This window comes from Dermacentor silvarum, chromosome 5, assembly GCF_013339745.2.
Source record: "Dermacentor silvarum isolate Dsil-2018 chromosome 5, BIME_Dsil_1.4, whole genome shotgun sequence".
Lineage (NCBI taxonomy): Eukaryota > Metazoa > Arthropoda > Arachnida > Ixodida > Ixodidae > Dermacentor > Dermacentor silvarum.
The window spans coordinates 45,779,650-45,807,018 of record NC_051158.1 but is presented as its reverse complement, the minus strand read 5'-3'; the positions used below and the strand labels follow the sequence as shown (position 1 = coordinate 45,807,018).

The 27,369-nt window shown below is 46.4% G+C and overlaps 2 protein-coding genes across 3 annotated transcripts in view; one reads left to right on the top strand and one right to left on the bottom strand.

Moving 5' to 3' along the window:
* Positions 1-10,696, bottom strand: part of LOC119453341 (DNA-dependent protein kinase catalytic subunit) — a 130,327-nt gene extending 119,631 nt beyond the window's left edge. The window contains 8 exon segments of the mRNA XM_049667918.1: positions 5,159-5,252; positions 6,701-6,816; positions 7,726-7,834; positions 8,774-8,848; positions 9,055-9,147; positions 9,978-10,054; positions 10,143-10,280; positions 10,400-10,696. Coding sequence (XP_049523875.1) covers positions 5,159-5,252; positions 6,701-6,816; positions 7,726-7,834; positions 8,774-8,848; positions 9,055-9,147; positions 9,978-10,054; positions 10,143-10,269 — 691 coding nt within the window. The 5' untranslated portion in view covers positions 10,270-10,280; positions 10,400-10,696.
* A 118-nt stretch (positions 10,697-10,814) lies between these two features.
* On the top strand, positions 10,815-14,504 carry LOC119453340 (N-acetyltransferase 9-like protein). Of its 2 annotated transcripts, XM_037715381.2 has the most exons (7): positions 10,815-10,954; positions 11,040-11,149; positions 11,237-11,293; positions 11,358-11,438; positions 11,509-11,568; positions 12,588-12,682; positions 13,880-14,504. In XM_037715381.2, exons 1-7 carry the CDS (start codon positions 10,878-10,880, stop codon positions 13,991-13,993), a joined length of 594 nt encoding a protein of 197 aa, XP_037571309.1. In that variant the 5' UTR covers positions 10,815-10,877; the 3' UTR covers positions 13,994-14,504. The 2 variants fall into 2 exon arrangements, with proteins under 2 accessions (XP_037571309.1, XP_037571310.1); XM_037715382.2 differs by lacking the exon at positions 12,588-12,682 and having other exon boundaries at positions 13,880-13,987.
* Positions 14,505-27,369: the final 12,865 nt, after the last annotated feature.

The window sequence follows — 27,369 nt, the reverse complement described above, 5'->3', positions numbered from 1 at the left end:
TCAGGCAGCTTCTCAGATCACAAAAGTGCCAATAACATAATGCTGCCAGAGACTTAGAGGTAGGCAGTGCAAATGAGAAATATCCCTGACACTTGAAGAGGAACGCTGGAAACCAAGCGATACAGACATGTGCGAAAATTAACCATCAAAACATTGCCTCCAGAACATTCCCGTAAGCGCTCCGCAAGGCGAACAAACGTACCACAAATAGCAGTCAGAAGCACAGCTCTAAATTTCAGCACGCAACTGTACAGTTCTGCCTAGTATATACGTACTTGGGCCATGGTCAACCACACAAAAGTCGAAAAGACACAAATAAAGCACACGCTGCTCTCGCCAGGAAGCGTATTGCTGCGCACTTGCATCGAGGCGCGTGTTGCTGAATTGATATCAGTGGCGATGCGAAGTCAGAGCTATTGCGAGTTCAAGCTTCTTTTTTTCTTTATAAACTGTCGCAATACATCAGCAAGTTAAAGGTTACGTATTTTCAACAATGTACTAATAGATATAACTGAAAAATAAAGCATCTTTGTATGAGAAAGAAAATGACGTAACCGAGACCGAAAGCATAGCGAAAAAATGGCGAAAGTATTGGCTTTTGCGCGCGGTGTCCGGCAGCAACGTTACCAGACCTCCAGCAGTGCGTGCAAAGGTCGTGCTAAATTGCAAAATAATTAATTTAATGCTTTTGCTCTCCTAGCTTCCCATTGTTAGGCATTAGAGACAATTTGCTTGTATTTCTGCGGCATAGTGCGTGCATCGACTCATAACGCACAATGTACGATCAATGCACGAGAGCTTTGAATGTGCAAGAGATGTCCAAATCATAAGGACATTCGACGTCCTCTGGATGACCATTGACTGCCACGTACTAGTCGAACATACTATAGATGTAAACTGGACGTCGTTAAATGTCTTGGATATTTGGTCTTTTGTGGTACATCCAATGGATATTTGTGGTTCACTGGGTCATGACACATCCTAAGAGATGGACGTGTCATGATGGCATGACACATAGGCTGGCTCTGTTCCTGTCAGCGCGGGGCTGCCAGGCACGGGCACAGCAAACAAAAGATGCCCACAGCACACAGCAGTAGCGCACCCAGGATCTCTGCCAGGGGGGGGTTCACAGTTTGCCAATACCACCTAACAGCACTAATTTCGATTTCTTCACGGGAAATTGTCAATAAAATGCGCTTTTTGCGAGTGTGCAGACGATTGCGCGTCTTACATCTTAGTTGCAGTACTAAATGTGTAAGGAAAGAAAAGGAGTTAAACAAAAGGGGGGGTTAAGTCAGCCTCAGGGGGGGGTTCCAACCCCCGAATCCCCCCCCGTCGGTGCGCCACTGGCACACAGGTTAATTTTACTTTGAACAACACCAGTGTGCACAGCTACACAAAGTCGGCACTGCAAATTTTGCTCTGTGTCATGATGTCCATCCTGACTTTATTCATTTCCAATGTTGTACTGCTAGCCCCAATGAGGCCATAAGCAGGAGTGGGTAATACAATGAAAAAATGTGGTTGATCCCTCTTATATAGGAATCGGTATAGAACACGAAAGTGAAACGTGTCTTCACAGAAGTAGTGTAATGTTTATTGCACATTGATATATAATGTCTATTGGTGTTTTGTGGCTAAAGCGCCCGTAGGCGTTGATGCACCCACGCTGACGCCTGGTGGCACGTCTCCTCCATCACGACTACCAACGTCGATGACCATGAGCAACCGTCGTGCATATGGAAGCTGCACTACGCTGCACACGCTAGCACAACGCGAAAGACGAAGCACGTAACTGACACACTAATACAACGCGCAAGACAAAGCACGTAACTGAATCGTCAGCGAGTCAAATCAGCGCGTACAGCGCGTCGTAATTGCAGCCTCCGCGATCAACTTCAGAAACATTTTCAGAGCTAATTGCGGAGGCCACGCTGCGCTGTGCTGAGTACGGTGAACGCCACTACCAACGCCACCTAGGTGGCGTTGGTAGTGCTTCTTGATGCCAGCGTCCCTTCGAATGCTGGCATCGAGGCGTCGTAGTGGTGAGACCACCGAAGCGTTCACTGTCGGTGCGCGTTAGTGTCATAATGCAGTACTTCTCTTTTCTGCTCGTAGGCGGCGGCACCGCCCCGAACAAGAGCGCGGGTACACGGAGGAGTGTTAGATATATAAGGCGCGTCTGTGTAGCTCTCTGCAAAGGCGTTTGTGGCGCAATGGGTTAAACGCTCGGCGATCTATCGTCGCGGACCGAGAGGTCGTGGGTTCGATTCCCAAATTTTGCATGTTTGTGGAAATTTTTCTTCTGGTTTCTTTCTTTGTATTATGTTCTATGACGTATTTCCGTGACGGAAATACGTCAGTGAAGTCTTGGTGGACCCCGGCATAAAACACTTTCGTGTTAAAAACAATGATCATGCAAAACAAAACATTTAATGTAAAGAGAGGCATGAAATAACGTATCAAGTGCCCAGAAAACAGTGGATCCTATACATGTGAAACAACGGAAAAACACACAATTTGTAAAAAGGAATGAAAAAGAAATACAGTGGAATCTCGATCATACAATCACGGCTAATACGAATTTCCGGATGATACGAATTTTTCTGCGGTCCCGGCCGAGCCCCATTACTTTGCAACGTGTTAGAAAACGGTTGTTACGAATTGATTTTCGACCCGCGTCGGTTGATACGAATAAACGCCGCCCCACCGACGGCCGCGAAAGAGAACAGCGCGCAGTCATGCGCTTTCTCCCTTTCTCTTTTGGTGTGGAGGCGCGGACGCGACGCCGGACAGCGCGGAGGCCGCGACTGGGCGCGAAGAGTTCGAAGTGGTGGTGCTTTTGTGCTTTACCTCCTTTTCCGCGTGACATCGGACGGAGTGGCTGCCGTGCTTCGGGCCGCGTTCTTTGAGTTTGCGCCATTTTGCCTAGTCGCAGCGAGTTACGTCTACCGAGATATATCTCGGCTGATTCGCGCGGCTGTACGCCAAGGCGCGGGAGCCTCCGTTGGCGCGTCTTCCGTTGGCGCGTCTTCCGTCGGCTGCGTTATCGGTGCCGATGGCACAGGGCGATTGTCGGTTTCGCTGCTGGAGTCACACGGTGCAAGATAGCGCGGCACGTAATCCACGGTGCAAGGTTGCGCTCGTTCAGTCCGGTGCTCCTCCGCTTCTCCCGCTAATCACCATATTTTTCTTGCCGTAGGAGCGCTTCCGTATTCCGAAGGCGTGCTTCGTCCAAAGTTTATTCGCCATCATCGCTCCATCACTAACCTGGGAGCTCTCAGTAATGCGAATTCTGTGTGTCAAGTGAAGACGCCGGCGTGGTTTACGAAGCAGACAACTGCGGTTGCCATCTTGCCCCTGCCAGAGCAGCAACCACTGGAGAGACAGACGCCTTTCAGCACGGCAGCCAATCGGAGGCCCGCTTTCATCGGAGGGCCCGTGTGACTACCTATCGCAGACCCGCGCTTCTTTTGTGTTTGTGCGTTTGTTACAAGATGGCGACGACGGACGAATTGAGAAGCGGAACGGCGAAACTTTGAGCTTTCGAACGATACCAAGATGGCGGCGCTCGGTGGCGGGAAATACGAGATATGGCTCCGTGAACTGCGGTGATTTTGCGCGATTTAAAGCTGTTTTCTCGCCCTGCGCACTGACGAATTAAACTTTTTCGGGCACTTTTAGTGCGTTTTCAGCCAAACCATTTTGATGCAGCGTAGATTAGGCGTTGCAGATACCCAAACGCGTGGTTTTCAAAAATCTATTTTTCTCACGATTTTCACGATCTGATCCCCGCGTCCCCCTTTAATTTAGCTAGTTTTAATTGTGTTTCGATGATACGAATTTCGGCTAATACGAATATTTTTCGTGACCCCGTGAGACTCGTATCATCGAGATTCCACTGTATTAATAATAATGGCACGTACATTTAAGCAATTAAGAAAATAACAGACATATTGGGGATATGACACCTGTTCAAACAACAGTGAACTGCACGACAAATGGCTATCAGTATCGGCTGAAAAGTGTAGCCGATGCCTGCAACAAGATACTAAAAAAAGAAAAGAAAAAAAACAAGAACAACAACATGCACTGCTAGAGATTGCCCACCAAGTGCAGATATGAATGACTCTATATCAATACAATCAACTGTCGTTGCGGGCAAACGATTCCATTCTGTAATGGTGTGCAGAGAGAATGAGTTTTCGAACGCCATTCGTTTTACTAACATACTATTCCCTCAGTTCCATTGAATGCGACACACCGAGTCTCCAGACTGTGACCTGTGCATGAAACTATAGGACATGTGCTGTGAGACTGCCCTCAGTACGTGGAAGAGCGACAGAAGTTGACTAATGAGGTTGCGCACCTCGACAGCCAACCGTTGTTCGAGGACGTTATTTTATGCCTTTGACGTGACGTTAAATGTAGTTTTCAGGCCACGACCTTATAGGACGTTTTTAAAGATATGGGTCTGGACCGTAGGCTTTGAGTAGGCCTGCTTGTTATACCTTTTGCATCGTCCTTCTGTCATCATCGTCACACATCATATTGTTCTTTCTTTTCCTCTTCCCTTTCCCCAGTGCAGAGTAGCTCACATGCGAGGAGCATGAAGGCCCGCCAGAGGATAGATTTTTCGGGCAATGAGAACAGACCAGGGTTGAGAGGGAAGGGAAAGAGGAGGAGGTAAAGGTGGCGAGAAAGGGTGAGCATTGTAGTCCGCAAGGTCATTTTTGCGGTCCTGACCATGCGCCCGCAACCAGTGGGAAGTAATGTCTGTCCACACGTGAAAGCTTGTCAAGTTAGGGACTCTGCTCACAAATATGCAGCATATCTTCTTCTATGTGCAAAAAAAAAAAGAACACACACAGTGCACCAGTAGACGGAGGACTGACGGAAGAAACGGACACAAACACTAGCACCCGTTTCTTCCGTTAGGGGTCTGTCAGCTGGTGCGCTGTTTTTTGCAATTGTTTACCAGAAAGCCCGGACACACACCATGGTTCAGCAAATTTTGAACATGCCCCGCAAGGCACGGCACACAAGTGTTTTTGGGTTGAAATGTGGTTCTCACGGCCAGCAGTCGAACCCACGACCTCGTACTCAGCAGAACACTGTAGCCAGTAAGCCAGTGGCAGGAAAAGAAGTAGCATGTCACCTGATTCAAAGCCAGTGCCAAAGCTGTGCAGGTAACCGGACAATCCTTGAAGGCAACCTGCTAAGGTCGTTCTTTCTTTCCCAGCTCCAGTTTTCTGCACAGAGAAATCTTGGTTGTAGACGACTGCCCACACGTGCACAGCCTTTGTTTTGAAAGCCATTAGGAGTACTAAGTTTTTTTTTTCCAGTCCTAGATGCGTTGTATTGTTCTCACACAACTTCTAGGCAAGGCCTCAGTTGGACTCTTTCTCCAAAGCTTCCGAGCTGTACAGGGGCACACAGGGTATTCTGTAAGAGTTTACCTAGTCGACTGTCCATTTCGGCTATCGCTGATTGGCTGCTGCTTGATGTGCAGGAAGGAGACTGGCTGGCACCTTCCTGCACATCAAGCAGCAGCCAATCAGCGACAGCCGAAATGGACAGTCCACTAGGTAGACTCTTACAGAATACCGCCCCAGGTGCAGCAGGAAGCCAACAAGACGTACTGGAGGTGGCTGTGATCATGAGCAGTGGCTTTGTTTCTTTTGCTGTAGGCTGTGCGCATACGCAAGGCTATTTTCTACATGTAAAGCGATTTATGGCTTGCAGCAAAAGTATTACCCACACGCAAAATGTTGCTTGAAAACGTTGAATTTAAGGAAAAGAGAACTGGGCTCTTCGAGAAATCAAGGCCTGGATGGCCGAGATCGGCATCAACACTGCTAATAAAAGATTACATGCAGTTTTGTGAAATAGAAGTGTTCATTTTGCAACAAATCTGCATAAAACTACACTAACGTTCTTCAAAGTACATGCCCTAATACAAACATGCCTTTCCCTTCCTTGCCACTCGATTATGGGTAGATAATATGATCTTGTGTGCAACCACGTTTCTTTTACAATACTCTGAAACCTCCCTTACTGCGTATAAATATAGACTTCTTCTTTCTGGGATTTTACGTGCCAAAACCAGTTCTGATTATGAGGCACGCCGTAGTGGAGGGCTCTGGAGTAATTTTGACCACCTGGGGTTCTTTAATGTGCACTGCAACGCAAGCACGCGGGCGTTTTTGCATTTCGCCTCCATCGAAATGCGGCCACCGCGGCCGGGATTCGATGCCGGGATTCGATCCCACGATCTCTTGCTCAGCAGTGCAACGCCTTAGCTGACTGAGCCACCCCAGCAGGTATAAATATAGACTATTTCACTATGTTCCCTATATACGTTAACATGTCTTGTTATCTATTTACCATGTTTACTGCATGCCTTGTAGCAGGGGGCCCAGACATTCTTCAAGTGAAGCAAATGTTCACATTTTCTCTCCGGCCCCTTGTGTTTTTTATATGAAAAGGAATTAAAATAAATAAATTAAGTGATAAACTAGATGCACAGCCCCACTGAGAGACCAGAATAACTTGCTATGACAATGGCTGGTTGTAGAGACAGGACGTAGAGGGTAGGCAATGACTGTTGGTTGTGCACATACTGGGGAGCAAACACCGAGTCGTGGTTGAAATAGACCTGCACGTGTGCGCTACCGCGCCCAGTCGTAAAGCTACTCACTCTGAGCATCTTCAACTCTCCAAGGTACAGAGACAGCAGTTTGTCACTGTGCGGATTAGCCGCTGCTGGGTGGTGCTCGGCGATGACGCCCAGCACGCAGAGCACCTCAACCTTCACTGCAGAGAATGACAACAAGATGCAGCTCACTTTCTTGGCTCGAAGAACAAAATGAAGGTGATGTAAAATGTTATCGACAGCTGAAATTCAAAGATACAATTTCCTTTACAGTGACCAAAAGGACCATCAGCACGGCTATCACTGCAGTGATTCCACTGAGAATAACGTGAAAAGTTGTTAAGTGTAATTTGTTTTGTACTTTAAGCTACTCTGCCGCACATAGATTCCAATAGGCGGAGAGGGCTGAGCTTGTTTTGTTTGTCTTGGATTTATGCAAGGCTACATGGGACGTCTATGACAAATGGTAAGAGTCTCACAGGTTATGCAGCCGTCATGAGGTGGCAGCATTGCACACCTGGATAAACATTTTTGGAAGCAGATAGAGCACCTACAAAATTATGACTGAAAGCAAATTTCAAACATACATTATCAAGTGCTGCATACACATGCATGCCAACAAGCCTTGCATGCAAAACACTGCTCCTACCAATTTCTCTAGGATACCTTGTCGGTTTAAAATTGCAGTGTTCCAGCTGGCTTGTTAATCTAGCACCAGATTTTATCATTAGAAAAGCAGACCACATTGTCAGCACAATACATTGCAATCACAGGCTGGGTTCTTTTGTTGTCAAAGTAACACTGTTTCACTTGCACAATGATTTTTACTGGTGCTAATGTCAGTCGTTGATACATGTATTTTCCTGAATTCCGTTTTGTCCTAATGTGGACGCAAATTAAAGAAATTCAGATAAGTAACGTCTTAACGAGAATCGTTATCAAGCTCTAAAAAACCTGCATTTTATGACAAAATGATAAAAGCTGGTAGGCATAAATATACTACACGCCTATGGCGACAGTGAAACTGACAGGTAGCTATTGTACAGATTACTGTTGTGCTAAGTGCATACCTGTAGGAGTCATCTTTGATGGCTGCGACAGCAGGATGAAAAACCGATCCAACAGGCCTGGAATGTCCAGCTTTTCACCGATGTCCAAGCCCTGACAAGATTCCAAGACCTGGCAAAAAATGGAAAGGCAGGTGTAGAACAAATACAAAGCTCTGGACAAACATTCACACAGGTTTCATGCAGACTGGCACAAGCATATTTTATTGAGATTAACTTCCATATTCTAGAATGTTTCTCCATATTCTAGAATGTTCCTCCATTCAATACTTCTTTACTGGAAAATCTGGACGGCAGCACTTCACCTCGACTGAAGCAATCACTGCACATCCATGGCAGTTTGTAACCAAGCTGCTCAACAATTGCTCAACAAGCTGCTGACAATTTTGTAATAAAGCACTCTCAGCATCTACTTGAATGCACTGAAGAAGGAATGTTTGTTTTTAATGTGAAGCTTCAATTACCTCTTCCCCACATTTTGCTGGTGCTGGCTGCTGTCTTAGCGAGTAGACAACAACTTGGCCCACTAGGCCATGTGCCCATAAATTTAGACAACTCTAGGACACTGGGGTACGCCCAACTAAATATGTGCTACTGGATATGAGCCCATTCCTGGCGAAACCCCCAGAATGAGCGTGTGTCACTGTGACGCAAGGCGTACAGAAGCCTTAAATGTGGTTAGGCACGTGTTGTACTTCTCTGTGCACACACCCCTCAGTCAGCATTCCATTGACAAGCATCACACATCATCTAGCGATGCAGACAGCTAACAGCTGCAGGTGATGAGGCTGTACTGGCGTTATCCACTACTGCTGCTACCTTGCTAACTCAAGCAAGCTTCACGCCTCAGTTAAATTCCAGCAATGCGTTAGATTTGCATGTTTTTCAAGCAACTTCCTGTTGCGACAATCCCTAAGGTGCATTGGTGGCTTGCCTGTGTATTCTTCATTCAAAGAGCAACACTATGCTCAACTTGGTGTAGTTGAGAAAGGGCTTTTCAGTCGAGGCCTGATATGTGAACACGGGGGTAGAACAAAACTAGTAAGCTAACCTTGGACAGCAGGACCAGAGCGGCGCAGCGCACCTTGGCTGCCTTGTCTCTGAATGCCAGCTGGGTGCTGACATCCTGTGTGTAGTGGCAACGACATGAAAACAGAAAGACAAAAATTAACTGCCATGGCATTTGTACCGGTGCAGTAGAGTGTGACTGACCTAAAAATATTAAGCTACCAAATCAAAGGAAATGATGTCGGAAGCTCTTTGTGTGATTTCTTTTCTTTTTTTTTTTTCCTGTATATAGTGACGTGCATTAATCTCGGTGGTGGGACAAACCTTAACAACCGCTGCGTGATTGAAGAGGTGTGACGGGACTTTTTCGAACCAGCCAGTGAGGAGCTGAAGACCTTTTGCCTTGGCATCCTTCAGCTGAAACGAATTGCGGTCAGGTTTAAGCATACGTTGAGTGATCTGTGAAGTACGCTTCAGACGTTTTATTTATTGCATGAATGCACGGCAGTCACAGAAGCCAAGCAAATAGTAAGCTTTGTACCCCTAGAGACTCATTACATAGTTACACAGATTAGGAGAGTGAAAACTCAAAAATGAAGAAGCTAAACCAAAATCCAATACACCAGCTGTCTTTGCTATTGCGATAAATTCAATGGAATATTTATATGCAGTCAACCAGTCAGTAAAATAGTGGCTTTCTTTATGAGGAAAAACAAAAAAAAACAAAAACTTGTGAAGCTATTGTACAAATAGAGAATAAACTTGAATCAAAGGGCAGGAAGTTATGCACTGAACCATTGCTAGCCTAAACGAGGCCACGAGATGGATGCCTGCGAACTTTACATTGACTTTCTGCTGAGGCCTGGGTTGTGCTTGTTCCAGTGGTGTGTTCCAGTGATATTGCCAAAGCAAACCCTGCTTAAGTGGGCGGCTGCTACTTTTGCCTTGCGTGTCAAAGACTAACCTCGACTAATTTTTAGTACCTCTCCCTTTTCCATCACGTGTTATGAAAATTTGATTTATAGCTTGCTTCTTCAGAACTAGTTTCTCTGTTACTTCGGACGAATAAAAAGGATGGAAGTGAAATATTTTTTCGAACCAGTGTAATATGTGAAATATTTAGTGATACCAAAAGTAGGGCAACTTGAGTGAGTGCATACATTTTTTTTTTTTAAAGCAATGAACGTGGGGTGTCCGGTCGACGGTTATGACCGAGTGCCACCAGTGAGCCTCTAAGAGTGACCCACCTGTTCGCTCACGATGGATTTTTTCAGGTAGGCAACTAGGCTCTTTTCATCGCTGACGAGCAGGGTCGTTATGTAACCTGCGTTAAACAAAAGTACGCGCCGTCAAAGTTAACGCCCGACGCTGGCAAGCAATCAAGTTCGATGACACCTAGGTAGCAGGCAAACCTTCGTCCTTATCAGAGAAGGCCTGGTCTTGACAAGTACGGTCGACGTCTTCGACCAAAGTCAGCGCCTCGTCAGTTCTTTCTGAGGCGTGTAGCTTCAGGAGCGCCTCGCGAATCTGTTCAGTCATTCTTGAAGTGCCTGGCGGGGAAGGAGTGATCTCTGTCAAGTACTACTTTGTCTGAGTGATCTCTGACAAAGCAGCTGGCATTGCCGTAATCTAACGCAAAGAGTCAATTGCAAACGACTTAACTGCTCACCGGGCGTCTACATGAGCTGCCAAAAACGAGACGGACTGTGAACCGCTCCTAAAGTGGTTTGTAAGCTCCCATTCAGCCATCCGAAAGGTACGCCATGAAGAGATGAAGCGGGTAAGAAACCACGTGGGTGCGAGTGAAAACAAAACAACACAAAGCGTGGCCTCTGCGAGTAGATAACGCCTGTGTCAGGAATCTCGGGGGCGACGCACAAAACTACTTACGTGCATCACACGCCGGTTCGTTCACGTTCAACAACAGTTCTGAGAGCGACAAGTGAATCAAGTATTGAATTAATTGCAACACTTTCGATTATGCAACGAGAGAAGGAAGAACGTAAGCACGCTTTCAGTAGTATCTACTAGGCAAAGCTTTTTTCCCCCGAGTTTCTCCAAACGCGGTAGACGAAGAACCCTTCCGGATGCAAACTCTGTGCCAAAACTCACGTGTGCTCGGGAGCGCGCTGAAAACGTAAACAAACATGCGGATAAACGCGAAAACTCAAGTTTGGTCTCACAGTGTGGTCCTCGTCCCTTACAGAGAGCATCACGTAGCAAAGTACGTATTGGAAAATTCAGCGAGTTCTAAGGCAAACTGATCGGAAGAGCCCTTTTCGACGCGCACTACGTTACAACTGCTGCAGGTATCACGAATGGATGAAGGACCCCTACCTGCAAGCGATGACAGCTTCAGAGCCCCTGACTCTGGAGCAAGAGTACGAAATGCAGAAGTCCTGGCTAGAGGACGAAGACAGTTTAGTAACAACATTTGCTGTTTCCTAGCAAAACTGGCTTTGATTGCAGACCGTAACTAACAGACCGATGATATACTACTTTGCAGAATGCACGTTTATCATCTTGGACCGGGAAACTTACGAAAGTAGCCAGGATGAAGTGGGTTTGTATCAAACTCGTGTCTCTTGTGGTTCGGCGCGCTACTAACAGTGTTGTTGCTTCATTAGAGGCGATGATCGGCGACGTCAACCTATTCTTCAACGACCAGGACCGCCCTCGTGACGCAGAAATTGAGGTCATGATTGCAGGTGCGTGATCTTGCTGTTTTGAGCTCAGTGAGAGTGCGTGACACACTGTCGCCTGCTCCTCTGACCGCAGAGTCGTCACAACGCCGGAAAGGCCGTGGCAAAGAGTCGATTCACCTAATGATGAGATACGGTGGGTAAATTTTCAAGCTTTGATGCCCTCCTTTAAGCACTCGTACTACTGTTGGTGCGACTTGAAAGCCAAGTTTTAAGATCCGTTGTGAGTTCATAATGTAATGCCCTGGATTTCGTTGCATTTCATCATAGTTAACGGCCGTAAATAGTGCGTGAGAAAGTAAAAACCCTGCATGATCAGGGTCAGAGTGAAAAAGAGCGAACAGGGTGCCTCAATGCGCACCATCACCCCAGCTACGGAGTGGTGGGGAGGAGGATGTCGAGTTGCCCTAGGGTATGTAGGGCGAAAGCACCACTCTGATGTCTAGTGGTTTGAGCCGTATGCTTGTCTGGAAGTACCGCAAGTATCAAGAGTACTGGCACCTGAAACAAAGTATTGCATGGGATGTATATGTAGTGACAAAAGATGTCCAACAGGTGTTTGCGCTGAAAACCATGAGAAGTCCGCTTGTTTTGAATGAGACATTTGTCATTATTGAGGACGCTAGGCACGAAAACATCTACAGCCTACTCTGAGGTAGTAGCAACGATGGAAACCTTAGTTGAGATGAAAACGTAGAGGTACAAACTATCGACACTATCTGAAGACACAGACATAAGAGTATAGCTGGCAAACTGCACTGCCAGCATAAAATAATTTAGTCACTGCAAGTGAAGAAAACAACAACAAAAGCTCACCTATGTGTCCTTGCAATATTTAAAAGCACCATATTGTCTGGCCAAATCTTAGAACCTTTACTTAATCACAGGTGAAGTCTGCACCTACCAAATATATACATTGTGGCCTGTCTAAAAAAAAAAAAATGCAGGTCAACAGAACCTGGCAATACAGTATTGTCTTATGTTTCTTGAGACATACAATGCTAGCTTTTATAAACTTTTTTTCGATATCTGGAAAAACATTGTACTGGCTGTCTGCTAGAAAGATGTTCATGTGGTGTCATGAAAAGTAAACCTTGCATTACGTATGAAAAAGTGCTTCAGTTAGTCCATATTGCATTTTGTTGATCATTACAGGTGTTCAAGAACTTCATGTCATGGCTTTCTCAGCAAAAATAAAATTAAACAATGAAGTTAGTCAAAGGTTGTTCGAGAACATAGGATTTACTTTGGTAAGACCAAAAACCTAATTACTCACAATTAAAATGATTACTGCATTTTAAGAGACTAGTCGGCATATTTCTTTAAGAATTCTTTTTCTCCGATTCTATCAATTCTTTAGTCATTCGTTCCGCCAAATGGCTTGTCCCAGTGATCTTCTTTCTTCTTTTGGGGGTTTTACGTGCCAAAACCAGTTCTGATTATGAGGCACGCCGTAGTGGAGGGCTCCGGATTAATTTTGACCACCTGGGGTTCTTTAACGTGCACTACAACGCAAGCACACGAGCGTTTTTGCACTCCGCCTCCATCGAAATGTGGCCGCCGCGGCCGGGACTCGATCCCGCAACCTCGTGCTCAGCAGCGCAACGCCTTAGCTAACTGAGCAACCACGGCGGGTTGTCCCAGTGATAGCAGGGACAAAATTACATGCAAGCCAATGGAAGCTAGGGCAGAAAAAAATGAAGGAATCATTAAAAAATACAGCCCTAGAAACGCTTTTCATCTATGAAAACCATAAATGATTTTGGGACCTATGACTGGTGGGATCCTTAGGACAATAGGCATGAATGAACTATCTTTTGGTTTCATGGGGAAAATATTATGCCTGTCAGACCGCGAAGGCAATAGGGGCTTTTTTGAGAGAGTTAACTTGATGTACGATAGTAAGTGTTGCCAGTTTTTTTACTCAGGCGAGTCTGCTTTGATCTTATCATCATCGCGACCACTTTGTTCGTTTCCTTCTGTTACCCCTCCCTCTTACTCAGTGAGCCTCTTTAAAGAGATTAACCGTTCCTGACAGTCCTGGACTACACGAGACAGTGCATTCAGTCAGTGAGCATTGCCTATGCAGCGTCTCAGGCAGTCCAGGACGACAGATAGAAAAGGCACAGTGAGGTAGCCAAGAATTTTTTGCGTGAATGGGGGAGGGGTGAGGAGGTTCTCCTGGCCATGTCCCAGCCCTTACTTCGATGATGTCTGGAAGAAAGTAGTTTAGGCCTATATATGTCACAGCTTTTACCTTATAGTAAATCTATCTTTAGAGTACGATAAGAATGTACTTAGCTGGCTTGTGTCACCTGCAGGGTCCCTTCATATCGAATGTCAGGTGTATCTAGACATCGTAACACACATAAGAATACTATTTGCTTCAGATTTGTTTGTTGCATGCTCACAGCCTGATGTGACTTCATCCATTTGATTTGTTACAGGTATCGACAAGCAGTGTATTTGAAGAAGCAACATACCATATTGAAGTCAATGATCACTTAACAACCATTTTGCAATCTGCTACACCACATTACAGACTTGAATCATTGCTGTAATTACAGTTTCTGGTTCTTGGTGTATATATATGTTTCAACACGACATGCAAATAAAGTACACCCAGCGACGAACTATTACGGACCATGAAATCTGAGAGAAAGCTCAATATTTGCGGTCTCACAACGTAGCCTGGTATTTGCATTTTGGACCTCGACTAGAATATGCTAGCAACGTTGTCATATACAGTTTTACTAGCTACTGCTCCAGGCTGCTTGGGAATTGAACTTGTTCTGAGATCCCGTGGTCCGTAAACTTTTGTTGCTGGGTGTACATGATGAAGCAAAGCTAAAATTGGTAGTTTATACATGACAGCGAGAAGTGGCAGGCAGACTGCGAACGTGAACTTGGAATAAAGTTTATTTGATCAATCTTGTGCACGTTAAATGACGCAACTATGATTGCTTGTTGAAGTGAGCATCACATTGGGCACAAATAGCCCCTATTTAGGATATAGAGTTAGTATACTGAACAGTATTCGCAGTGTTAGAACACTGTGAAATAATTCACACCCTTAAAAGAGAATAAGGGTGTAAATAGCGTGCGAGTTATAGACCGATTTACACCCTTATCTGCTGTTAAGGCTCTGAATTATTTAACGGCGTAGAGAAAAAGCTGGGCAAGAAAAGTGGCAACCGCAAAGGCACCGTCATGTTGCTGCTTCACATTTCTGTAATGCTAAAATTAAAAAAAAATATGATGCCCAACAAGCATCTCTACATAGCAGGCACATATGGACAATGTCTGAAGTTCATTTTGTATATTTTTGAGAAATACGAGGTGTGTACAAAAAGAAACCGAACTTTTGAAATAGCGCGCCAGAGGGAGCGTGCAGCGGCTACTGAGCGCACGTAGCAGCAGGTTTAGACAACAAACTGCCATTTGCGGTGTTTCACTCTGACCGTTAGTTGGCGAGCTACAACCGCTGAAGTGAGCACGTGCACAAGCTGTTCGCCGGATTAGTGCCAAAGTGACAATGGACCCTGCGTTGTCCCTTTATTTTAATCATTTTTTTCTTTACCTCTCCTTAAGAACATCATAGCAGGCGATGAGACGTGGGTTCATGGCTATGATACTGAAACGAAGGTGTAGTCTTTGCAGTGGGTGGGCAAAGAGTCTCCTCGTTCAAAAAAGCACGCATGAGTCGGTCAAAGATCAAGGTGATGTTGGTTGTGTTTTTTGACTGCGAAGGCATTGTCCATCAGGAATTTGAACCCCGTGGTCAGATGGTAGACAAGGAAGTCTACCAGGGAATTCTAGCACATTTGAGGAATTTTGTGCGCAGTAAGAGGCCTGAATTGTGGCAAAACCAGACTTCGATGTTGCATCATGACAATGCGCCAGCTCATACGTCGCTCCTTGTCCGCAGCTATTTAGTAAAACATCCCACTCCCGTTGTGCCCCACCCACCGCATTCTCCGGACCTAGCGCAAGCAGACTATTTCCTGTTCCCCAAACTTAAAGACACGTTGAAAGGACGTCGTTTCCAAACCATAGAGGAGATTCAGGACAATGCGAGAAGAGGCCTGTGCGCCATCCCAGAAATTGTGTTCCAGGAGGCTTTCCAAAAATGGAAGAAATGACAGGAACAGTGCATTGCTAGTAGAGGGGTCTACTTGAGGGGGACAGTGCGTAAAATGTTGTACAATAAGCAATAAAGATGCTATAGCAAAAGTTCGGTTTCTTTTTGAACACATTTCGTATCCATTGGCTATTCGTAAAATATACGGCGCATGGGCACAGCGTGAAGGTGTTCACTTGCAGGCACTTGAACTAGATGGGTCCACAATACCAAGAAATGCTCGGGATTGCGTTTGATTGCACCTCTCTTGCGTCTCGTCATCTGCGCCTGCACAGCGTAACAATATGGCGGCGCCCATGCAGTTACCTATTTCAGTGCATGGGCGCTATGGTGAGCTTTTCTTCTAGAATTGGTTATACTATCGTTTATGCAACTTCGAAACTGACTGGCGATTATTGAAACAAACTTTAAAAAAATTGGGCAAACCATTTGTTTTAGTCCAGATTTTTATGAGTCATGGTAGATTGCGCTGAAGCACAAGCATAACTTTGACATTTCGGCGAAGCAACATCAGGGATGCTATTTTGTATACATTGTCATATTTCGCCATATTATACAATCCTGCAATTTTTGCATTTTGACCCAATCCAGGAATTGAAGTAGCTGCCCTGAAAACCATCTTTTAGACAGAGAGATGTTTATTTGAAATCAATTACACGCATTGGGACACATATTCAGAAGGAGGTCCCTAGCACATGCCTGAAAAGAGACCTCACGTTAGAAATTAAGTGGAGACAAAAAATTGTCGCAGTTTCACCCGAAAGGGGAAGCATCAATTGCGATAGCAAATTAGTAGAGAGCTATGCGGAGTATGGATAGTAGTTTTATCAGCTGTATAAACTTGGACATGCCGCAGCACCAGCAATGCGCACAACTGTTGTCGACGCCGTCGGCGTTCTGCCCGCGTTCGCTCCGAACGCGCGCGGCCAACAGTTGTCGGTGCCTCTGGGGGCGGCTCGGAGGTTTTCGATGAGATCAGAATGGGACACTCGTCGAGCAGCGTCGGAAGTTTTTACCACCTCGTCTCGCAACGTTTTTACATAAATACGCATTTGGTGCCGCAGCTAAACGTCGCCTCCCCTCCCTCCCGTCACCCCACGGCCTTTCGCGCGACGGAAGAATTCGCGTTTGCTCTATATATGTGGTGATTGTAAAGGAGGAAAGACGCTTAATTCTGCAGCCTTTCAGGGAGCACTGCGCAGAACGCGCGTTTGCTCTCCGCCGTGCGTTCGCTTCCTGTGAAAGCGCGCCTTTTCACTCGCACATACAGCTTACGGCGCGCGGCGACGATTTCATCGCCGTGACGTCATACGGAACTACACGGCGACGCCGACGGCAGAAATCCGCTTTGGAGTGTCCATATAATTGCTATCGCTCGCAATAATACAAAAAATGGCAACAACACAGCATTAAGAAATTTGTTGTAACAATGGAAACAGCAAATATACCTGAGTAATATACACCATACGAATATAAACAGTGAATATCAAAGTCACGCACACACACAAAAACGGGAAAGTTTGCACTCGGTCGTGCAAAGCTTAGGTACAGCGAAACTGTTGATCCTCAAGTCTTACTGGCTGCTACTGCTTTGTATTAACTTGGTTGCTGCTAGGTCTTGGTTTACTTAACTACGCATGTAGGGAAGGTATTCTCGAGCGATCATATTCGGTGGTACCTTTCCTTTCGCGACATTTCGCGTGATTAGCGCTGGACATGTAGGCGCCTACGAGCGATAGCTGGCATGCCACAAACGCAGGCAGGCTAACCAAGGCTGGCACAGTGCCAAGAATACTGTTGCTTGCTGACACCGAACGCGTTGGAGGCTAGCCGCTCGATATCTAGCGAAAGTTGACACGACTATGCACAGCCCCTTTTATGGCAAACTCCGAGGCCAAGCGCATGCACACTGGTCGAAAGCTATGCACAGTGTACGGCCGGCGCGCAGCGGACGACATGCTGGGATGACGTCACAGCGCATGCGCAGTAGCGCGCAGATGGCGGGTGCTCGGCGGAGCCGTGTTTGTGTCGGGCGAAGCGAGCGCGCACCAACGCCGGCGGTTACTAGGCAACGTGAGGTGATGTCATCGCTACTGCTTCGGCGCATGCGCGGCTTGGCAACGCGGGCGGTGTCGGCAGCAGCTCTGCGCGTTGCCTCGTTGGTGCTGCTACAATTTCTCTCTATCTCGCTCTCATTTTCTCTTTCCCTCCCGAGCATTGCGCGCGCCGCGCGCATGCTCTGCTTCCCTCTCTTTAACGTCCGATGCCAAGGCAACATGTGCACCACGGTGTAAGAAGATAGGTGTTCCGACGGCGCGCCCGCGCTTGGGCGAGAGAGCGGCCACTTCGTGTGACCGGAAGTGAGCGCCGCCGCTAGGGGCAGCACGTGTTCAGGAGGCCTTGGAGAAGCGGCACAACAGTGGATAATTTACGACCTCCGTCAGCATTTAAACATCCATACCCAAAAATATGCAATTTTTCGGTATTTAGACGCCAAATCCTGAGCAGGTAGAAGGTTTCATGCCACTTACAGTCAAAATACCGTCATTTCGAGCACGAGAGAGACGCGTCGTTTGCTCGAGCAGACGGCGCACTGCGCTTACCGCTGCTTGCCGCGTCGGAGTCAATCGGAATGTCGGCAGAAATATAAAGGGACGTTCCTCCAACCAAAGGGTCGTTTTAAGCAGGCGAATGACATATATTCATCGAAATAAAGCACTTCTGCCGCGCGTGCCCATAAAAGCGCCAGCAAAGCGAGCGAAAAAGTGGCCCCCAGAACAGGTGCTGCCCCTTGCGGCAGCAGCGTGCGTAGAGTCACACTAAGTGGCCACGCTAGGGTGGCTACCTTCTAGCCACCCTAGCCACGCCTCGCGCCGCCGTCGGATCACCTTCCTTTTTTACATCGTGATGTGCACGGCACGGAGAGGAGGCGAGGCACACGCCGCTCCGCGAGGTGGTTACTAGGCAGCGCAGTGGCGTCATAGCTCGGCGAGGTTTTGCGGCAGCAGACGGCACGTTTTATGGTTAGCTAGAACAGCTTCGCTGTTAAAATTAAGAAAAAACGATGACAATGTAATAATGCAGATCAGTTTAATGCACAACGTTTAAGAGAGAAGAATAAATGAAAGAAGCTTTTTCTTAAATGATTCTAAAGATAACAGTTGCTTAGTATTTAATGGTATAGTATTCCAAAACTGAACAGCCCCAAAAGTAGCGGTATGCTTGCCATAGTTGGTGTGTACATATGGTAGTAAAAAGTGTTCGAGGCAAACCTAATTGAGTTGGAGTTGAACAAATGTGATTTTTGCAACACATCACGGCTATGTTATCATTTAGAGACTTGAGAACAAGAATTCCGAATTTATATTTGATCAAATTTCACACTGATAATACACCATTCTGTTCAAGTAAGGATGCGCTGGTGAATGGTGAGCTGAATGTTAGGACGGAAAGTATTTGAGATGGATAGGTATTCGCCCATGACGGGATACAGCGAAATAATGTTGTAGGACTTACTTAGATGGTAATTTCGACAATTTGGGTCGTTATTCTGGACATTGGCGAATTCTGCCATATTGCCAAATTTGCCATCTTCTCAGTTCTGCTTGGCCCAGAGAGCTAGCTGCTGCAGCCTCTTTGATTGGCTCAAATTGCCGCCATTACAGAATTTGACAATATGGGGGAAATTCGCTGATGTCCAGAGTATAGCATCCATGGTATAGCACCCAGTGTCCAGGGTTTCATCCCATTTGAATTGTCTCCGTCGTTTCGTTCTTTGTTGGGCCCAGAACTTTGGAACACTTGCCCAGTGGCAGTGCCTCGCCAACACGTTCATTGAATCTGAAGTGACAAAGACGTTTTTGTTTTGTTTAAACCGCCAAGCAGGACTAGGAAGGAACCATCCGGTCTCTGCGCTCGCATCGGAAGAGCTGCGCAAACTCAGGCGAGTTTATGACAACCAGGTTCTACACTAGCGCCGTGTCCCACGTGGCGGCGAACGAGTTGGACGCGTCCTTGATGCACAGCCTTTGGCAGTACTTGAAGTACGTCGGCTTCCATGACGGAGCGTTGGCTGCATTCTTGAGCCGCGATCAGACGCTAGCGCGAGATCTGCGGACTTGCAGCGTCACCTGGAAGGCGTCTAGCTGCAACGCAATGTCGTCCAGCAACCTGCCGAATGCCCTATGAAGGACTGGTGAATTTCTTGCCAGAGACGCCGTGACACTGCTGGTTATGGTGGGGAAAATAGTGTCCCTTCCCTTCCCCGCTGAAGGCGGAGAAGCAACGTCCAGCCGTCCTGCGACATAACGCAGGAGCGTAGCTGCCAGGTCTACAGAAAGTGGCGTAGCCTGACCTGCATGCAATTCTTTTTTTTTTTGGCCTTAGTTTTAATTAGAGCCCTTCTTCGTGTGCACTCGATCCCAATAGTAAAACCTCTACTGCATGTATTTAGTTTCATGAAACGAAGTATATACAATTCAGGTTCAGGTTTTCTTGTTCGGATGGAGTACACAGTGATAATAACTTCAACGAAAAGAAAACTAAGGCCAGGAAGCGAAGTACAAGCAGTTGAGGTTTTCTTGTGTGGAAGAGTACGCAGGAACGATGATCCCGACTAAATCTAAGACCACGAAACGAAATACATGCAGTTCAGGTTTTCCTGGTTGGATGGAGTGCACAAGAAAAATAGCTCCAACTAAATCTAAGGCCATAAAACGAAGTACTTGTAGTTCAGGTTTTATTGTCGCGATGGAGTGCACAGGACCAATGCCCGCAACTAAAACTAAGGCCAAGAAATGAAGTTGTTGCAGTTAAGGTTTTCTTGTGTGGATGGATGCGCAAGAACAATGACCCCAACTAAACCTAAGATGAAACGAAGTACATGCAGTTCAGGTATTCATGTGGAGATGCAGTGCAGAGGAACATTGACCTCAACTAAACCTAAAGCTATGAAACGAAGTACATTTAGTTTACATTTTTCTTGTCAGGGTGCACTTCGCAGGAACAATGGCCCCAACGAAAAGAGACCGTGAAACGTACATGCAGTAGAGGTTTTACTAATCGGATGTAGTGCACACAAACAAGCGATCTAATACCTGTGTTTCACGGGCAGATTTGGAAGGCCTTCCAGTCGACGGCCTTCGAAGCGCCACAACTATATCGACTCAAAGGAGTTGTCGCGCTGCTACATGGCACATTTGAAAGGCCGTTGAGTGGTTCAGGCGTTTCTCGCAAAATTGTGTGGCGCTGCGGATCTTTATTTTCATTTTCATGTCACCAAAAGTTAAACAACATTAAAACCACTTAAAATCACTATAATTTCTTTTATGTTTGTTTATATGGCGAAATGGCGGTGATATGACGGCAGCCGGCAGCACATGGAGTAGAGGGAGAGTGTACTAGACAACATGGAGAAAGGAATGAACACAAGCACGTCGCTGTTGTCGAGAGTATGTGCAGTTCGCACATATCAAGTGGCAAAAATACTTTATTGAATAATTAATAACACTCATATATAGTATTCTTAGAGCATTTTGGTTCGATTTGTTCTTTATAACCATGAGTACGTGCACACTGTGAACGAGAGGGCATGTTCGCGCTGTTTCCGCTTTCGTAGCTCAAAGGCCATCGAGATTTCGATAGAGTTGTGGAGTGCTCCGTTGACTCGATAGACTATTGACTCGACGGCCTTTGAAACCGCTCGTGTAGCAGCTCGAACTTGACCTTTGAGTCAACTGACTATCGGTTGGAAGGCCTTCGATACGCCCGTGTGAAACGGGTATAAGACAGGCCAAGAAACGAATTACATGCAGGTCAGGCTTTACTGTTGGGGTGGAGTGCATAGAAAAAAAAATGGCTCCAACTAAAAAGAAGAAAATGAAGCGAAGTACATACAGTTAAGGCTTTTTCTGGGGCTGGAGTGCACAATAAAAGTGGCCCCAATTAAAGCAGCCTAAGAAACGAGGCACATGCAATTCAGGTTTTTGTGTGCAGATGAAGTGCATAGGAACAATGACCCCAGCAAAAACTAAAGTTAAGACATGAAGTACGTCCAGTTCAGGCCTTGTGTGGGTAGAGTGCACAGGAACAATGACCTGAACTAAAGCTAAGACCATGAAAAGAAGTACATGCAGTTTAGGTACGATTTATGTTTAGGTACGAGTACGAGTTGCACCGCTGGTTTTGAGTCGCAGAACACTATCCAGTTCGCGAGGTTTTGTTGCAGTATGCAGCGGCCTGCTTCTTGAACGCCGGTCAACTCAGCTGCTGTAGACGATGTTTTGTGTCCTATCTTGAACCGCTGCGTAATCCCCATTGCAGGTACCGTGTAAGCTGCCGCGGAAGAGGCCTGTGTAACAGAACCATCTGCAAAAACATGTTCGGTATATCCGTACTTGTAAGCAATGTAGGATAATGCGAAATGTTTGAGACCCGCAAGCGGCATTTTCGACTTTTTCGTTATTCCGGGGATTGATATTTTCACCGTCGGCTTTGCCATCGTCCAGAGTGGAGCTTTCGGTATGCCATGCGGTGCGAAGTCCGTCGGCAGTAGATCTCGTTTCGACAATACGGCTTCTGAGTAGGCGGCGTCAGGCCGTATACTTGTGACATTTGTCTGTGGACGATTCCTATGCCTAGTTAGTAGCCTTAAATGCACTCTCATTGGCTTATGTTGCAGATAGACTCGAGCTGGGCATGCGCGTGCCTCTGCAATAGTGCCCCATGTGCAAGTACGTCGTCGTAATCCTAGGCAAATTCTTGGTGCGCGAGCCTGAGCTCCTTCAAGTGTGCGGACGGCAGGTGAACTAATCCGAGAAAGTACATGCGCGCTGTAGCGGAGGTATCCAACAAAAAGTGCCTGGTAGAGCTGCAGAAGAGATGATTGGGATGGCCCCCACGATTTTCCAGAGATGTCGAATGATTTGTGCAAAGCTGTCCAGCTTTTTTCTCAATGCAGAGATGTGCTTCGACCAAGGTAAGTCACGGTCGATGGTGACTCCGAGAAACTTGTAGTGCGTTATCGAAGGTATAATCTTGCCATCAATCATGACGGGGTAGCAGGCCATTGATTTCCGTGTAAATGCCATGGCTACACTCTTTGTCGGTGAGAGCAGAGGAACAATGGCCCCAACTGAAACTAAGACCATGAAACGAAGTACATGCAGTTGAAGTATTCTTGTTTGAATGGAGTGCACAGGAACAATTGTCCAAACTAAATCTAAGGCCGTTGAACGAAGTACATGCAGTTGCGTTTTTTTTTGTGTGGATAGAGTGCACAGGAAGAATGAGCCGAACTGAAACTAAGACCATAAACGAAGTACACACAGTTCAGGTTTTCTTCTGGGGCTGGAGTGCACAATAAGAATGTCCCCAATTTAGAAAGTCTATGAAACGTAGTGTATTCAGTTCACGTTTTTCTTGTCAAGATGCAGTGCACAGGAACAATGGGCCCAACTAAAACTTAGACGGTAAAACGTACATGCAGTAGAGGTTTTACTAATCGGATGGAGTGCACACAAACAACGGCTCTAAGACAGGCCAAGTAACAAATTACATGCAGGTCAGGCTTTACTGTTGTGATGGAGAGAGAGAGAGAGAGAAATGAACTTTATTAAAGCACCGGCGGAGGTAGCAGGGTGCCACGCAGGCCCTCTTGCTACCCGACTATATATGTGCAGTCATCAAGTTGCGTCTCGACGCTTACGCCGGGGGACCCAACGTTCTCCACGAGGCTGTCGCCCCTGGGTCCCGTCGGGTGCGTCCCTGCGCGTTTGGCGAGCGAGAGCTGTCTCGATCCGCTGGACAGCCTGTAGTTGTTGCTCTGAGTCCTGAGCCGTTACGGCACTGGCAATGTCCGTTGGCAGTCTGCCTGGGTAGGCCGCTGCCTCTCCTGGATTCAGTTTACAATCCCACAACAGTGCACAGAAAGAATGGCTCCAACTAAAACTAAGACCATAAAACGAAGCACTTGTACTTAAAATTTTATTGTGGGGAGGGAGTGCACAGAAACAATGACGACAACGAAAACTAAGACCATGAAACGAAGTACATACAGTTCAGGTTTTCTTCTGGGGCTGGAGTGCACAATTACAATGACAGCAATTTAAACAGCCTAAGAAACGAAGTACATGCATTTCAGGCTTTTCTCTGCAGATGTAGTGTACAGAAACAATGACCCCAGCTAAAGCTAAGGTTAAGAAACGAAGTACTTGCTGTTCTGGTCTTCTGGTGTGGGTAGAGTGCGCATGAACAATGACCCGAACTAAATCTAAGACCACGAAACGACGTACATGCAGTTTAGGTTTTCCTATTGGGATGTAATGCTCAGGAACAATGGCTCCAACTAAAACTAAGGCCAAGAAACGAATTACATGTAGTTCACGTTTTTCTTGTCGGGGTGTAGTGCACGGGAACAATGGCCCCAACTAAAGCTGAGACCATGAAACGAAGTACATGCAGTAGAGGTTTTCATGTTGGGATGGAGTGCACACGTACAAGGGCATCTAACTAAAATTAAGACCATAAAAAGAAGTACTTGTAGTTCAGGTTTTCTTGTGGGTACGGAGGGCACAGGAACAATGACCCGAACTAAATCTAAGACCATAAAACGAAGTACATGAAGTTTAGGTTTTCCTGTTGGGATGGAGTGCACTGGAACCATAGCACCAACTAAAACTAAGACCATAAAACGAAGTACTTGTAGTTCAGGTTTTATTGTGGGGACGGAGTTCACAGGAACAATGACCACAACTAAAAATAAAGTCATAGGACGAAGTGTATGCAGTTTAGATTTTCCTGTAGGATGGAGGGCACAGGAACAGGGGCCCCAACTAAATCTAAGACCATGAAGCGAAGTGCACCCTGTTCAGGATTTCTTGTGGGGCTTGAGTGCACAGTAACAATGTCCCCAATTTAAACAGCCTTAGAAACGAAGTACATGCAGTTCAGGCTTTTCTGTGCAGATGGAGTGCACAGGAATAATTACTCCATCTAAAGCTAAGGTCAAGAAACGAAGTACTTGCAGTTAAGGTTTTCTTGTGTGGATAGAGTGCACCAGAAGAATGACCCGAACTAATACTAACACAATGAAACGAAGTACATGCAGTTTTAAGTTTTCCTGTTGGGATGGAGTGCTCAGGAACAATTGCTCCAACTAAAGCTAAGACCATAAAACGAAGTACTTATAGTTCAACTTTACTTGTGGGTATGGAATGCGCAGGGACCACAACTAAAGCTAAGGCCATGAAGGGACGTACACGCAGTTAAGGTTTTATTGCGGAAATGGAATGCCCAGAAACAATGACCCCAATTAAAGCTAAGGTCAAGTAACGAATTACATGCAGGTCAGGCTTTACTGTTGGTGCTGTTGGGATGGAGTGCACTGGAACAATGACCACAACTAAAGCCAAGGCAATGAAACGAAGTACATGCAGTCCAGGTTTCCTTGTGGGACTGGAGTGCACAATGAAAATGGCCTCAGTTGAAGCAGCCTAAGAAACGAGGCACATGCAGTTCAGGTTTTCCTGTGGTGGTTAAGTCAGAAGAACAACGCCCCCAACTAAAGTTAAGGCCCATAAACGAAAGCCTAGAGTCATTGTCCACAGTGTGAATGCATGGTAAAACTGGCCGCAGCCAGATTTACCAGCCGGAGCCAGATGACTCTGACTGTTTTAGGGAAGTGCGAAAGAGGAGTCTCGCTGCAGTACATGCCTTATTCATAACTCGTTTCGACGGCGGCAATGCGTTGTGTAGCTATATTGATTCAATGCTAAACGCCTTACCGTCCACAGTCATTGTGAAATGGATTACGCCGAATTTTTCTTTCTTCCTCTGCTTTTCACTCCAGCCTGTTGAATGCAGGAGACATCGTAAAACATTCATATAGCAACAATTTATGTTCATTACCCCAGAACATGGGGGGAGAGGGGTGGAGGTCAGGGCGAACACAGAGTTTTCTGCACCCAACGTGATCATTCCGCGCCTCTTTAGACGTACATTGTATTTGTAGTTACCCTGATCATTAGGTTATGGTTTCGCATAGAACGAAAAACTTGAGGGACAAGAGAGAGAGAGAGAGGTTTATTTGAAGAAAGGCAGAGAGGTCGGCTTGAGCGTCAGTTTGCTCTGGCCTGCTACTCTACACTGGGGAAGGGGGAGGGGATAAAAAGAGCGATGAATGATGATGATAAGATTAGGAGGTGCGTATGTATATGCCCATCCCGTTGAGGTCACACTATAGCCGTGCATGGAGTCCAGTGGCTTGAAGGAAGGCTACCGTCGCTTCAATGACCACAGCTGCGCTGTTGGCGTCAGGCCAAGGACCTAAGACAATCTCGTGAGACATTGGTCTTTTAGTTACTCGCTGAATAGTTGAAATGAGGCTCTGCCGTTCTCGCGCGTACGCTGGGCATGAGCAAAATATGTGCTCAAGTGTTTCTGGCACTGGGCAGTGATCGCGGTTGAGGGACAAACATTATGCATATCCCACGGGCTGTGGGAATCGAAGTCATGCGAAGAATTTCTCAGGTAACCGGCTACGGCATCGACCCTGCGGTGGCGCGCCTCGACTTGCTCTTTGACTCTATGACTTTTGGCTCTGTGACTTGGAGCAGGCGCTCATTGTGGAGTTCGGACATGCTGAGGGTTAGAAAGAACGTGGTCTTGCCTAACTGCTCGATCATTGCGAACACGTTCCACTTCCTCTGCGCCAAGTAGTACCCCAGTAGTACGCCATCCTCCAGCTGTTCAAGTAAACCTCTGAGGAGCGTAATGTCCGAGTTGGCACATTTCTCGACGAAGCTGTGGTCTTCTAAGAGATTCTTTGTGAGCGTGAGGAGCCAGTTGGCGTGCACGGGGTGGAAACTTGCTTTTGAAGCGCTGTTCGTGTGGAGACAGCCACCGCCCAGTGTTCAGCAGCCGACATACCCGGATCTTCTTACGGGCGTGATCTGTCTCGGCGCAGGTAGTCCGCAAGAATCAAAGGCGAAAGTCGGATGACGAAGCTCTAATGACTACGATGCCGCGACCACGCCGGCAACGCGAACATGAGCATATAACCAGCAGCTCAAGTTAGTAGGCACTGCTAGCCCCGCCGGCGTAGGAGGTTTGATAGATATATAGATAGACAGACAGATACACTCAAAGTGTCTGAAGTTCGCAAAGAATGTTTCTCATTAAAAACTAGTGGGGGCTCACTCCGGTATCCGATAAACATAGGTTTGACGTGAGCACAGCAAGAAGTCTAAGTTTAAAGGACTTGAAGTGTTAATTCTCTTTAGGAAGAGGAAGTTTCAGAGGTTCTGCGTTTGCTCTTGCAGATTTTTCAACAAAGTGCTGTTTTACTAAAATGGTGAGGCCCACTTATGTATAGCGAGTAAAATGCCACATAGTTAAACAATTGTGAAATGCTCTTTCGCATGCTCTTAGCTGAGTTGCCTTTAACTTAGGGCTGAATTGGAACTGCTTCAGCCTTCAGTATAATAAGTGGAATTAAACACCCCAGCGCTTGAGAGTTGATATTCGAATAAGGTTGCATATACACTTCAAGGAAATGGGCAGATATAAAGAAAACGTGAAATATCTTTCCGAGATAAAGAATTGGCTATTCGATAAGATTGAAGTGACAATTGAAACAGCGGTATAGTTGGCCTTACGGCAAGAATGACACTGTTGAGAAAAATTAAAAAAAAAAAAAACAGCCTGACGACGACACCATGGCGAAGCGACAAAAATCATAACGACTCGCACGTGCGATTCGCACCCTGCGCCCTTTATCACATCCGCGTAGGATGAATA

Coding starts and splice junctions, on each gene's coding strand:
- LOC119453340 (XM_037715381.2), top strand. CDS start 10,878: ATGCGGATAAACGCGAAAACTCAAGTTTGGTCTCACAGTGTGGTCCTC. Junction 10,955..11,039: donor AGAGAGCATCACGTAGCAAA/GTACGTATTGGA, acceptor CAACTGCTGCAG/GTATCACGAATGGATGAAGG. Junction 11,294..11,357: donor AAGTAGCCAGGATGAAGTGG/GTTTGTATCAAA, acceptor TTGCTTCATTAG/AGGCGATGATCGGCGACGTC.